The sequence below is a fragment of the Hippichthys cyanospilos genome, chromosome 8, assembly GCF_059441005.1.
Source record: "Hippichthys cyanospilos isolate Australia breed blue-spotted pipefish chromosome 8, RoL_Hcya_1.0, whole genome shotgun sequence".
Taxonomy (NCBI): Eukaryota; Metazoa; Chordata; class Actinopteri; order Syngnathiformes; family Syngnathidae; genus Hippichthys; species Hippichthys cyanospilos.
The window spans coordinates 21812869-21826661 of record NC_142376.1 but is presented as its reverse complement, the minus strand read 5'-3'; the positions used below and the strand labels follow the sequence as shown (position 1 = coordinate 21826661).

At 37.8% G+C, this 13793-nt stretch overlaps 1 protein-coding gene across 1 annotated transcript in view; it reads left to right on the top strand.

The window, feature by feature from the left end:
* The window catches only part of piezo1 (piezo type mechanosensitive ion channel component 1 (Er blood group)), a 141451-nt gene that overhangs the window by 54503 nt on the left and 73155 nt on the right, over nucleotides 1–13793 (top strand). The window contains exons 20-28 of the mRNA XM_088420841.1: nucleotides 624–749; nucleotides 1802–2002; nucleotides 2917–3121; nucleotides 5540–5644; nucleotides 5965–6121; nucleotides 7092–7335; nucleotides 7574–7670; nucleotides 8898–9063; nucleotides 10424–10513. Coding sequence (XP_088276967.1) covers nucleotides 624–749; nucleotides 1802–2002; nucleotides 2917–3121; nucleotides 5540–5644; nucleotides 5965–6121; nucleotides 7092–7335; nucleotides 7574–7670; nucleotides 8898–9063; nucleotides 10424–10513 — 1391 coding nt within the window. The remainder of the gene's footprint in view (nucleotides 1–623; nucleotides 750–1801; nucleotides 2003–2916; nucleotides 3122–5539; nucleotides 5645–5964; nucleotides 6122–7091; nucleotides 7336–7573; nucleotides 7671–8897; nucleotides 9064–10423; nucleotides 10514–13793) is intronic.

Below are 13793 nucleotides of genomic sequence, written 5' to 3'. Positions count from 1 at the left end.
ATTATTTATTTTAATTTCTGGCAGTATGTGAAGGGAATCATATATTAGGTTGTTATCATTATGTGCTTATTTCATTGTTATCCATTTATGCAATCCTAGTTCATTTTGACCCTGTCCTTAGATAGAGCTGTTGACGCACGAAAGTGTGAGCCGGGACCTTGGCCCAAGCTGTCGGTGGCGCCCGGCTAGCTCTTTTGTTGTGTCTTGTAATCTGCTATGCTTTTGCTCAATAAAAGCCAGGGGGGGACGGCTGGGCGGTTGAAATTAGCGTTGAAAAACCCACAAGTTCATTTGCCCAAGCTTTTTCCCTATGTCCGGCATAGAAAAGTCAATCTTGGCTGGTCTGAGTTACTCTTTTTGCAGTTTAGCAGCTAGGCTTGTCCTAGTCTTCTTTAAGAGATTTCTCTGACACATTATCACGTATAGTGATAAGTTTCAGTTGCTGTTGGGGGTATATTGATGTTTAAATGCTCTGGAAAATAGCCTGTGTAGCCCAGTAGTGCGTGCGTGTGCTTCTGAGGGGGCAGAATCACTGAAGGCCTAAATGTGAAACGCACAGACCGCCATTGGAATTGAAAAATGCCATTTGTCTCATTTAACTTTTTCTTTCTCTTTTTGAATAGCCACTTTTAAATGAAACCAACCTTTCACTAAAGGAAATAAGGAATTCATCCTTGTACAAGGCACCAGTGGACCCGGCCAAATGGTTTGGCATCAGAAAGGAAGCACCTGTATTGGACTATAGCAAGGTATATTCAATGTTGTGTATTGTTGACTAGCCTTAAGGCTGTGCAACACTGAGAGATGTGACAGAGCTCCACTTAACACTCGCATATGTTTGGTGTTCTGCTGCAAGATTTTACCAGTGGCCAAGCGTTTGCTACGGGTTATGCAATTTGATATTTTATTCGTCGTAGCATCCCTTGGCTGTAGTTGGAGCACACAGAGGGCTGGAGTTGCCTTCAGACTAATGGCCCTCAGATGTCAAACCAGAGTTGAGCCTGTAGCTGAGCGAACATGATAATAAGCAGTTTACACTTGAAATTCCAATTTATTTTATAAGGTAACACCTTCCCAAAGCTTTTGTCCTCATCGCTCCTTTTCAGCCGCGCTTCCGTGTGATCTTCACTCAGAGAAGGTCCTCAACAGCAACAGCAACAAAAAAGCACTTTCCCCAGCTGACACGTGATTGGCTCATGGTGTGGCGGTTGATGGTTTCGCCAGGAGCCAATCACGTGTCTTGTAGGAGTGATCGTGAACCGATTGACGGATTGCCTAGCCAGTTAGGTGCAAAAACTATTTTTTTTGTTGTTATGTGCTCCGTGCTCCCTAGCTACAGCCAAGGGATGGAAATGGGACAGAATGACAGTAGATTACTATATGTTTAATAATTTAATATTTAATTAAATTTGTGTACTATAATAATCTTTGTCTCAAATATAATTTGTCTCTCGAAGTAAAATTATCACATTTGATACCCACATACACATACATGAAAAATCATGGAGGGTGGATGTCCTACTTTGCTTATTTTACTTTTCGCGGGGGGATTTTGGTGCCCTATAACCCTGAAAAACGAAGGAACACTGTACTGTATTTACTCTAGGGTATTTACAATTTACAGCTCAGAGGCATTTTACCAGTTTCAGAGTTTATCTCCTTGTTGATCACACCATATAAAAATGACCAATACGCTGATGAAGTGATGTGATACTAGCTAACCTATATATTTTTGGCATCGTATTTCAAACCGTCATTAAAAAGTTTCATTCAATTTTGATTTATGTACTTGTTTCTACAGAACCATTTAGTAGTGCTGCTGTTGTTGGTATTTGAGGCCACGGTGTATCGTCACCAGGCCCACCATTATCGTCAAATGCAACAATTTCCCTCGAAAATACCTGCCCTGTTCCCAGATGTCACAAGGAACACTTTAGACAGGGGACTCCTAGACTGCTTCAAGTACCTGCTCAACTACATTTTCTACAAATTTGGATTAGAGGTGACTGGAATAAATTTTTTATTCATTTGCTTATGATGACTTTGACTAAAGTGGTGAATTTTAAATGTTTAATTTTATTCTATGTTGTGTTTGAAAAACAAAAGACTCTTTGCACAAAATCTCCCATGCTGACAAATGAAGATCCTTTTTGTTTAGGAAAAATGGCACCACTCTACACACATTTATGGCCAAACGTCCTTATGTGCATCATCTGCTTGTATAAGTTAAAAAAAAAAAAAAAATGCATATTGTAACATCCATTGTTAGGCACGAAGATGCCTGTAGAGGAGGACCTAGTCAGTTCTTATTGAGCATGAGCGTGAGTTGCAGTTGACAGCATCTTGGGACGACATGCTTGTTAACTTTATTTAAAAATATTTTTCTTGTACAGCCAGGTGGTTTATTTCGTCTAATCTAGACATTTTTTTTGTTGTTGTTCCAAAAGCAACACAAGAAATGACATGGAATTTGTTGTGTTCCAAAGTGCCCGATCACATCCAAATAAAACAGTGTTGTCCGCAATCAAGATTTTCCCAGTGATGTTTGACTTGCTTGTTGTGGTATTACTTTGCTTTCCCAGACACTGCAGTGCAAGTCTTGATTGCATACAACATTGATTTAGTTGGATGTGATCGTGCATGTTGGAACACAACAAATTCCATTTCATTTCTTGTGTTGCTTTGGGAACAACAACAAAAAAATGTCTTTTAAAATGCTCACACCTTTTTATACTCAAGCCTAAACCTGAGAAGAATGGGCAACAGTGTACCCAGAGAACATGACATCACAGCATTTTGTGCAAAGAGACCTTTAGGGAGTTTTCATGAACTCATGATGAGAGTCTACCTCTGAGACACATTTCAAAGCACTTTTCTTGTATCTTCTAAAACTACAACTTCATTTTTTATTTTAAGATCTGCTTCCTGATGACTGTGAATGTGATTGGTCAACGGATGAACTTCTTGGTAATAATCCACGGTTGTTGGTTGGTTGGCATCTTGGTGAAGAGACGTCGGGCAGCTATTGCAAGGATATGGCCAAAATATTGTCTCTTTCTGGCCATCTTCATGATTTATCAATACATACTTTGTGTGGGTATACCACCTGCTCTTTGTAAAGGTGAGGCCTTCAAAAATATTCACAATTGAAATATTAGGTATATCTACTAATCATGGGTTTCAAAATCAAGGTCCAGGGGCCACGTCATTTTATGTGGCCCGTGAAATGCTCATTTGACTTAAAGCTTCTGGCTAAAATACTAAATTTGTTTTCTTCAAGTTTTCTTTAAATTTTTTCTTCACAATTTCTCTTTTGAACCAACTTTACCGGCCTTTGATTTCCAAACAAGGTAAATGTGTGAAGAACGTACTTAAAATTTATTTGACTTCACAGTCATACCGACTCTCTGACCGAAACAAAACTACTACGTGGCTCTTGATTTAAAAAAAAAAAAAAAAAAGAGTTTGACACCCCTGCACTACATGGTTTGCATGGATAGGTGACTTAAAAGAAACTACAGTTCATTCCAGGAAGTTGTTTGGAATCTGTGTTCCCTCATTAGAAGTAGAAGTAAGGTAAAACTACATTTGCTGTTGAGTTAAAGCTACCAGGAAATGGGTTAATAGGTTACCAGAACAAGGTGTGGTTAAAAATAATACTAGTTATACTACCACCATTTTGTCCTGTCAGAGGTAGCAACAGCAAAACACTTGCGTTATATTCAGTGTTGGGCAAGTTACTTCAAAACTATAATGCATTATTTGTTACTTATTACTGTCATTTCTAAGTTACCAGTTACATTACAATATTACTGTATTTGAAATGTATTGCATTAAATTACTATTCCATTACTATTCTATTATTCTCACCACCATAACTGGAAATATGGATTTGCCATTACGCAAAGGTTGGCTTGAGCATAAAACCAGTACACATCATTTAATCTGTATTGTACTGTAAACCTTTAAAGACTAGATACAAAATCTTTTTTTTAATATACAGTATTAATCCCTTTATTACTTAGCTTCACAGCATAATGATTTATGATTATGCTTTAGGCAAAAACATCAGTGCATTTCACATTTTCAATGTTAATATTCAAATTCAAGTTCAGTCGGCTAGGTAAAGGGGTTTCAAAAATAGATGGTTTTGGTAGGGCTAACTTTAGCAGCTAGCCTAAATCATTGTTATTGTGTTTAACGTACTGTTTAAACTTTAACATGAGTTTTGTATGCTTCATCTTGATACATTTTGACCCAAACTATTTATAGACTATTTTTAATAGCAATTGTAGAGTGAAAATTAGCATTTGCTTACCTTGTCATTATTGCTAATTGCGACAGGGATCTTGCTGACAAGGTTTCGTAATGCTCTTTTATCCACTGTGGAAAGCGGCAGCATACCTCCACCACAAATCATCAAATCAACATCTTGGTTGATTTGATGATTTGTGGTGGTTGAGGTTGAGGTGTCATCCTTCAGCAAGAGAGTGCAATCCTATGCGTGTTCTTTTTGCTATCTTCACGTTACTATTGCACCGCTCTAAATGGTCTGTTAAATCGCTGGTCATATTTCACAAAGCGAGGGGTGGGGGGTGAGCTTGTTGTACACTTTATAGGGGATCCGGAAAAGATAGCATTGCTGAGAACTTTCACTTTTTTGACATGTCACAGATCCAATGTTTACTTCTAGGGCACCTTTATTCTTCTTTTTTCACGTTGCGTGTCCCTCGCTTTGTGGCAACACTCGTCTGACAGGGAAAAAAGTTTCAATGTCGCAATCAAGTGGTTGATACAGTGTTAAATACTGTGCTCTCAATGCTGCACTATCACTATTTTGGTACAGTAATGACAGTTCAACAACTGAAAGGAACAAAACAACAAAAAGGAAGTAAATGCTGCACATACCAGTTATCCCAAGTTCCCCCTCCAACATTCTACAAGTCAGAACTACATTGACTGCAATACAAAATCATCCGCTTTTTCGCCTCTTTCTATGTGAAAGCAGCATACAACTAGGGAGTAACAATTTTGCCCTGGACTTTTCTCCTCTTTTTGGCAAATTTGGGAGGGGGAACACCACTTTCAAGCTAAAAATGCATTGTAATGCATTGCGTTACTCTCATTTAGAACGAGTACAATATTACTATTTTTTTATGTGTGTAATATATTACACTACCGCTTTACAGCAAATAGTAATGCATTGCAGAAATTACATTACTTTTGTAATACCTTACTCCCAACACTGATATTTTGGCACAGTTGAACTCATTCCTGTCAACCCACCCATTTTTATTTGGGCTTGGGACCATCAGCAGCTGAGAACAGGAAGACAGTATTTTGCCTGAGGACCCAACCAAATGTTACTGTATGTCCTGACTGGGAATTGAACCTCATTACCTATAGTTGAAGGCAGCAGTGTTACCCATTAAATCACTGGTTTTCATGTCATTATCATCATCTTTATCATATCATCATCATGTACTTTTTTTGTGGAATTACAGTAAGCATCCTGTATTTTCTCTTTTTTGTGCCGTAGATTATCCATGGCGATGGAACAGCCCGCTTTTAATAAAGTCTGCACTTATAAAATGGCTTTATCTGCCAGACTTCTACACTGTGCCTAACTCCAAAAACCTAATAGGTTGGTTGGTGTTCTTGGTGTTGGTGTGCTCTTTTTCTCCCTCATGATTTCTCCAGTCAATTAATTGATTTCAGGGCAACTCAGGTGTACTGTTAAGATTTTTTTTTTTTTTTACAGTACAAGATAAGTGTAACAAATAGTGTGATATTGCAATTTACAAGATGTGATCTTGATGTGATATGTGATTATGCATATTACAAGTTACATTGCAAGAAATATAACAGTATCCAAATGTCTCAAAACGATATTATCTCAATATAAACCTGGTGATACTCTTGTTTTTTAATGTCCCATCCAAATGGGTGATGTCTCTTCCACAGTGGATTTTGTCCTTCTGATTTGTGCATCCCAGCAGTGGAAAGTATTTATATGTGAACAGTGCGAGGAATGGGTGGTTTTGGCTGGAGACAATACAGACAACCCCGATCCGATGGAAGGTCGGCTCTTTAATCCTGCACCTAACTTTGTTAACTGCAGGTATATTCACTACTCCATTCCTTCTTTTAATGTTCTGTAATTTGATTGAATGCCAGCATAATGGGTGGCAAGAAAGTTACTTTTCACTTGTCATTAGATGTTTCAATATTGAAACAGATTCTCAAAGGTTGAATCGAGGAAATTGGACTGTTCTTGTTTGTTGAAGAAGTTCCACTTTTAATGTAAAAAGTTTCATCAGTTTTTATTTTTTGGGAGAGAGTAAGTTCTTTCTAAATTATGCATATTTGGTTATGTTCAGTGTTTCTTGGCATGATGAGTAAGCAATTGGTCAGTCACCCGCTTTGAGATAAAACAAGTCAATAAGGCTAGTCTTCCCAAAGATTAAAGCAAACTGCGAGGAGGGATGTCAGGATAGTTGTTTTTTCAAATCCCCTCCTCAGTTTACTAGTGATGGTGAGGTGAAGCCTCAAGAAGCTCCAAACCTTTTAACCAAGTGATTCAAGCAAGGGTTCATTTCCTGAAGCTTCAAATGGACACCTGCTTGCCAAGAGCATAATCACATCCAACTGCATCTCAATCTGAGATGTACTGATTTCTTACATCTGATTTTGTATAGTCTAGTGTGGCTTACTTGGGTTGTATGTGACAGATGACTTGGGCGCCTCAGCTCAGTAAAGGTTGGAAAACATTGTACCACAAGAACATGTGGTAGAACTATTGATCTTTAGCATATTTTGACAGAGATCTTAAATCTTACTCGCATGTTCAAAATACCTAAACAGTATTTAAAAAGTTGAACATGCATAATAGCATATTATAGCTCATATCACATTCTGAAGTTTTACAACATCCCTTATATGTTTACTTTAGCCCTGCTGAAGAATAATCAATGACTTTTCATTATAAGGATAGCTTCCTACTTGACTGTTTTTGTCTAGGGCACTTCCGAAAGCTGTGGCCTCATTTCACTTTACAAATTTATAGAATCATTTTTATTCCTCTCTTTCAGGAGTTATCTGGACATGGCTAAGGTTTTGGTTTTTCGCCACTTATTCTGGTGTGTACTATCAGTGGTCTTCATCACTGGGGCTACCCGGGTCTCTGTATTTGGATTGGGATACCTCCTTGCTTGTTTTTTTTTTTTGCTGTTTGGGACCCAACTATTTGTTAAACCCTCCAGGACACGACTTGTCATGTGGGACTGTCTCATCATCTATAATGTTGCAGTCATCATATCAAAAAACATTTTAGCTGTAAGTATTGAACTACATTTCTTAGTTTATGGAGTTTTATTTGGGTGTGCCTAAATTACAGTAGTTAGTGGCACGCTAGTCATTCACACCCCTTCAATCACAGGCCGAAAGAGCTGCTATGCATAGCAACACGTTTTATAGAAGTCTAAATTTAGAAAAAAAAATAATAGTATTTGATTTGAATTCATGTAAATTGATATTTAACTAATTCTTAGTTTTGTTTCTGTCTCTGTTTTAGATTTTGGCATGTGTGTTTGTTTTTGAAATGCAGAAGGGCTTTTGTTGGATGGTCCAGCTCTTCAGTTTAGTTTGTACAGTCAAGGGCTATTATGATCGTAAGTACCATCGACATTTGCAATGAGGTATTTGTGTAAAAATTCAAGTATTATTGAATTATATATGACCATTTGCATTATATGTTTGAGCGTAAGTGCTGATTTCCAAATTGTGAACTTAACAAATATCCATCCACCCATTTCCTTATCCTGCTTATCCTCACTTGGTTTGCTATCTTGTTAGTGCCTATCCCAGCCGTCTTCGTACAGTAGGTGGGGGACAGCTGTGAGTCTTTTTTTGGACAGATCTTTCTTAAGTCTCACATCTTTGCTTTGCTCTTTTAGAAGGCTAAATTCTTCGGATGATTAATATATACCGTGATTTTATTGGTCTGGACCACTCGGTAATAGATTTTCCTCTGTGCACCCCTCGTCTACTTGGACACTCCTTATCTACTCGGACTCAATGTACCCCTCTTCCTTGAGACGTGGGCAAAGTTCTCCTGGAGTTAAAGTTGAAGATCTTTCTGACCCTGTTCCCTGCAAACTAGCACAATCTTTTTGGGTCTGCCAGGTCATACTTACATCTTCTCCCACCATTGGAGCCAGTACACCACAAGTCAGATGGTAGCTCTGCCCATCTCTTTACCTGAGTATCCAAAACGTGTTCCTGCAAATCCAACTATATGACTACAGTCAATCATTGAACTGCGTCCTGGGTCCATATGCACATTTGAGAATCTTTATGTAAACAAGGTGTTCGTAATGGACTACAGCACTCCAAAAAGGGTGGGTTTTCAGAACTATTGTTTAGTTCATGGGCACAAATGAGATCCCATCACCCAAACTGGAAGGGAGGCTACCCATTCGTCCACGAGGGTGAACAAAATCCGGGTGCCAAGCCAGGAGGCAATAAGTAGGCCCACACCTGCTCAGCGCCTCCTACCATGAGTAACTCCAGAGCGGAAGTGAGACTAATCCCTCTCAACAGGACTGGTACTAGAGCCTAAGCTGTGTGTGGTATTTCACTGTAGCTGAGGACCAAACCGCCAAAGTCCACTCGACCCCTTTGACTTCTCCTACAAGCAGTGAACCCATAGATAGTTTTGTGTGAAAAATCACAAAGTTAACACATTTTGAAAGTCTCGTTTGCCCCATTTCAGAAGCTTATAACCTTCATTGCACTGGGTGAATTTTTGAAAGTTGGAAGTTGTATTATTATTTTTCTCGATCTAAGAAGATTTTTTTTGTCTGTGTGTTTGCCTATTGTTCTCTTTGTCTTGACAGCTAACGTAGTAAGTAATAAGAACTGCAGCCTGCCGATAGAGGAAGCTGGGATCATCTGGGACAGTATTTGTTTTCTTTTTCTCTTGCTACAGAGAAGGGTTTTCCTCAGTTTCTATTTCATCCATGTCGTAACAGAATTGCAGGCATTTCGCAAACAGGCATCAAGGTAAGATCCAATTTTTACAAATAATGTTCAATTTACACAACAGTGCTGAACAAAAGACAGATGGCAATTTGGAATCAGAAAATTATATGAAACCATTGTCAGTTTTTTTTGCATGCCTGTTGTTTTCCATCATGTACTGTACTTTTAATAATGTTCTAATCCTGATTTAGGGAAGTGCAGTTCCTTGAGAGCCATATCTTAATCATTTTCCGATGTCTTCCACTTGGAACAAACCTGATTCAAATGATCAGCTACTCAGCAAGCTCTGTTTAAACCTGATAACGATTCTGATCATTGGAATCAGTGCAAGAGGGAGACATTGAGCAGGAAATGGCACCCCTATTCTAATACCAGACATATGCCAAAATGAGACTAGGAAAAGCCCTCATTTGTTTTGCGAAAAGTGTCACTATACTACTGGCATGGCTATTACTGTGTTGTCACTCATATTTGCGGGTTTGTATGAACATTTTTGAAATTTGACATCTGTACGGTGTACAGTGATCCCTCGCTCTATCGCAGTTCATCTTTCATGGCTTCGCTGCTTCACTGATTTTTTACAGTGTGGATATTTTTTACAGTACATTGTGCTCTGAATCCTGATTGGCTCAGGGGCTTTACTGTTGTCTAGAAATAAAATATTGACGCTGTACTGTATTGGTTTTTCACTTGTCAATTTATTAAAAAGAGGATCCAAAAGCTCGCTTTCGTCTCTCCTGTAACCGCCCGTGTGCGCACACGTTAAGAACGGGCTAGTAAGCACATTGATTGAGAACTTGGTGTCTGGGAGCCGATCACGTGATTCGTAGGCTTGCCGAGAGCAAACACGCACACTAATGTAGGCACACAGACAGCAACGGAGAAATGCACAGCTTTTGGAAATCTGACTTTTACCTAGATTTCTTTTGTAATAAATTGAAATTTCAAGTGTTTTGTTATAAGAGGCTTCACTTTAATTCGATGTCCAGGCATATCCGTTTACAAAAATCTTCTTGTTCAGAAAAAGAAAGAGCGCCAACAGCTACCCATAACAATGTTCTTCTCTCAGAGAAAGACTCCTGCGGCTTCAGTAGAAACAGACACTAAAGCGGAGTGGCACAGCTGGGACTGTGAAATATGTGACAATGTTTCCAACCTTGTATTACTATATTAAAAGTATTGTTTTAAATAAATTTTGGCCTTTAAAATATATTGTGTATTGCATTGTAAAATAAAAAAAAATAAAGCTGACTATTTTACGAATTTCACTTTGCGCGTGTTATTTTTGAAACGTAACCCCTGCGATAAACGAGGGATCACTGTAATGCCAAGGACGTATTTCTCTTGTTTTGTTCTTTTAATGGAATCTCCATATTTGCAGGGGGTTTGAGCTCTTCAAAGCCACTATAATGAAAAACATAAGGTCACACCAACAGGCTGAGATAAAATCCTTATCCCAACTCAAAAGATCGTAAGTGTTCATGTTTGACATGTTTATTTTTTTCGTGACACTCTATCAGTACTTTACAATAAGTGCACACTGTTAACCATTAACTAAGCAAGTGCTCCTCTGGGGTGCACAAGGTGATACCAAGGGGGACGTGAATGACCCCAGGGAAAAGACTTTGGTTTGTCATGTGAAGTGTAAGCCCGTATAAACTCTGTACAAATAATTACAAAAAAATAAGTTGAAAGTTGATTTATATTACTTTTTTCTTTTGTTAATGTTAAAAAGGATACAGGTTTAGGTAAAATATGATTTTTATAGTTAATAATATGATTTTTATAGTTAATAATCTTATTTATAGTCAGTTTATTATCTCTTTTTCCCTGGAGGGGGGCTGAGCAAAATAGAATTGAGAAGCACTGAACAAAGCACAGTCATACTTTTTTGAATTCATCATTAATAAGCTCATATCAAATGTGATTAAACACGTTTCTATTCTTTTATTTATTTTATAATTGCATTTTTGACTAGCTGATACATATAAATAAATACATATACTGTATGTATATATATATATATATATATATATATATATATATATATATATATATATATATATATATATATATATATATATAAATATATATATTGTGGCGAGGCGAAGAAACCACACGTTGCTGTGCTAGTGGAGATCTTTACTCTTCGCATGCCATCACAAAACTCATACAACAAAGTCCAAAACAGCAAAGACAAAGCCAACAGGTTCAAAGCATCAAAGGATCATAGTGACATGCCTACTGGGTGAGAGACATGGTCCTAGTGTCCGCCACACAGCTCCCCCACAGGTTCAAAGCATCAAAGGATCATAGCGACATGCCTACTGGGTGAGAGACATGGTCCTAGTGTCCGCCACACAGCTCCCCCACAGGTTCAAAGCATCAAAGGATCATAGCGACATGCCTACTGGGTGAGAGACATGGTCCTAGTGTCCGCCACAATATATATATATATATATATATATATATATATATATATATATATATATATATATATATATATATATATATATATATATATATATATATATAAAGATATACATAATTTTGTGTGCGCGTGCACACGCGCGTGTTTGTGTGCGTGTGTGTGTGTGTGTGTTTGCATGTGTGCATGCATGATGTGTGTGTTTGTTAATGTGCATGTGTCTGTGCATGTGTGTGTTTGTGTACAACTACAAAATTAGGCTAATTTGTCCAAAAATGAAAATCAAGATATTTCTGTATTGTAATTCTATATTTAATTCCCTTCAAAATGAGATACAATACATGGAGATTGCTTAAAAAATCATGTTACAGAAATTGGAATCCCTAGTTTTGCTTTTTTTTTTTTTAAAGTTTTGGCACATACAGCTTTATATTGTACATTGTAACAAGTCCTTGAAAAAAAGATATTGATCCGAAACTTCCAGGAAGTGTTAAATTACCTCTGGAAAGTAAATTCCAATTGCATTTGAGATTTGAACACTTTAAAATCCGAGTAAGGTTAACATCTCAATAAACTACTTTGGGAAATAGTATATTTACCCAGGCTCAACGTGGTATTCTTAATCAAGTACTGATGATGAGCAGGGCCAATAATTAACATCTATTTTACTAGGGTTAAGAAGCAGAAAATTGGAAGACACCCATTCTTTAATCTCGCCAGGGTATTCCTCCAGTTTACTGCACTTACACGGATCTGTTATTTATAAAGGCATGTATAGTTGGGTATCATCAGCATAGCAATGAAAACTAGTAGTTTGTTTACGTATAATATCACCAAGAGGAATCATGTAGATGTTGAAAAGTAAGGGAACAAGTACTGACCCCTGCGGGACACCACATGAGACGGAGAAAGATTCAGAGATTGCATTGCCATAAGAGACACTATGCGTCCTTTCCAGGATGTAAAATCTGAACCAAGAAAGTGCTGATCCTGAGATACCAACACATGATTTAAGACGTTCTATAAGAATATGATGATCAATCGTGTCAAATGTGGCACTAAGGTCAAGTAATAATAATATTGATGAGATGTTGGAATCCATGGCTAAGAGAAGATCATTCGTCACTTTTACAAGGGATTTCTCAGTTGAGTGGTTGATCCTAAAACCTGACTGAAGGAATCAAATCAAACAATCAGATCAAATCTATTGTTATCTATCATGAAATCGCTAAGCTGTTGTGCGACAACTTTCTCAAGAATTTCGGCAATAAACAAAAGATGTGACACTGGTCTATAGTTAGAGAGATTTTCAGGATCTGGGTGAGGTTTCTTAAGTAATGCTTGAATGACAGCCGTCTTAAAAACTTCAGGTAAAATGCCAGAGGAGAGTGACAGATTGATAATATTCAAGACACATGACCCTAAGATCGGGAATAAGTCTTTAACGAGTTTGCCTGGAAGGGGGGCGAGCATGCAGGATGTCGGCTTTGCTGCATTAACAAGGTGTGTAAGACACTCCAGGGATATTAAATCAAACTGGGACAGGGTTACCAGACATTCATGAACCTGATTGTCCGAGCTAGCATCAGAAATCATAGAACCTGAGGGGGTAAGTGGCGATGCCTATTTTTATTTCGTCCTTTATTAGCTGAATCTCCTGAGTAAAGAATCGCATGAAATCGTAGAGTTTAGGGAATTTAAAATAACAGTATTAAAATTGTTTGTGAGCTTTATCGACCGAACCAGTGAAAGACTGAAAGGCAGCTGTTGCGAAAGGCAGTAGTTCAGAAAGTGCAGCTGTGGTTGATGAGTTAATGTCACGGCTCTTAAAGCCTTGGTTGTGGTCAATAAGACCACACTGATCTAGGACTTCAAATGTTATAAGATAATGATCACACAGTGTTAGTATACGGCAAAATTGTGACATTTGAGGCAGTTAGTTAAGATATTACCATTCCGGTGTGTTGCTGCTTCTATTATTGTCAAGTGTTCTAACTTCTTTGCTGTGCTTCTCCCACACTTGAAGGGGTAGTACCAAAGCTGAGCGTTTAACTGGGTTCCACTCAATGACCAGACTCTTGTTTTTCCTATTTTTTTTCCTTTTTATTTTGATTTTCTTCAATCCTTCTATTATGTTGGCCACGGGTGAGCCTTAGCCGTAGCCACACGCATGACCATAGGCATAGGTTTAGCCATAGGTAAAAAACCTTAAACAAAAAACAGTAACTCTTTTCACATTCCTTATAAAAACAGATACACAATACTACATAATCAAAATACTCAGTACACGTTTGACATTAAACTACCAGTTCACCTTAAAGAC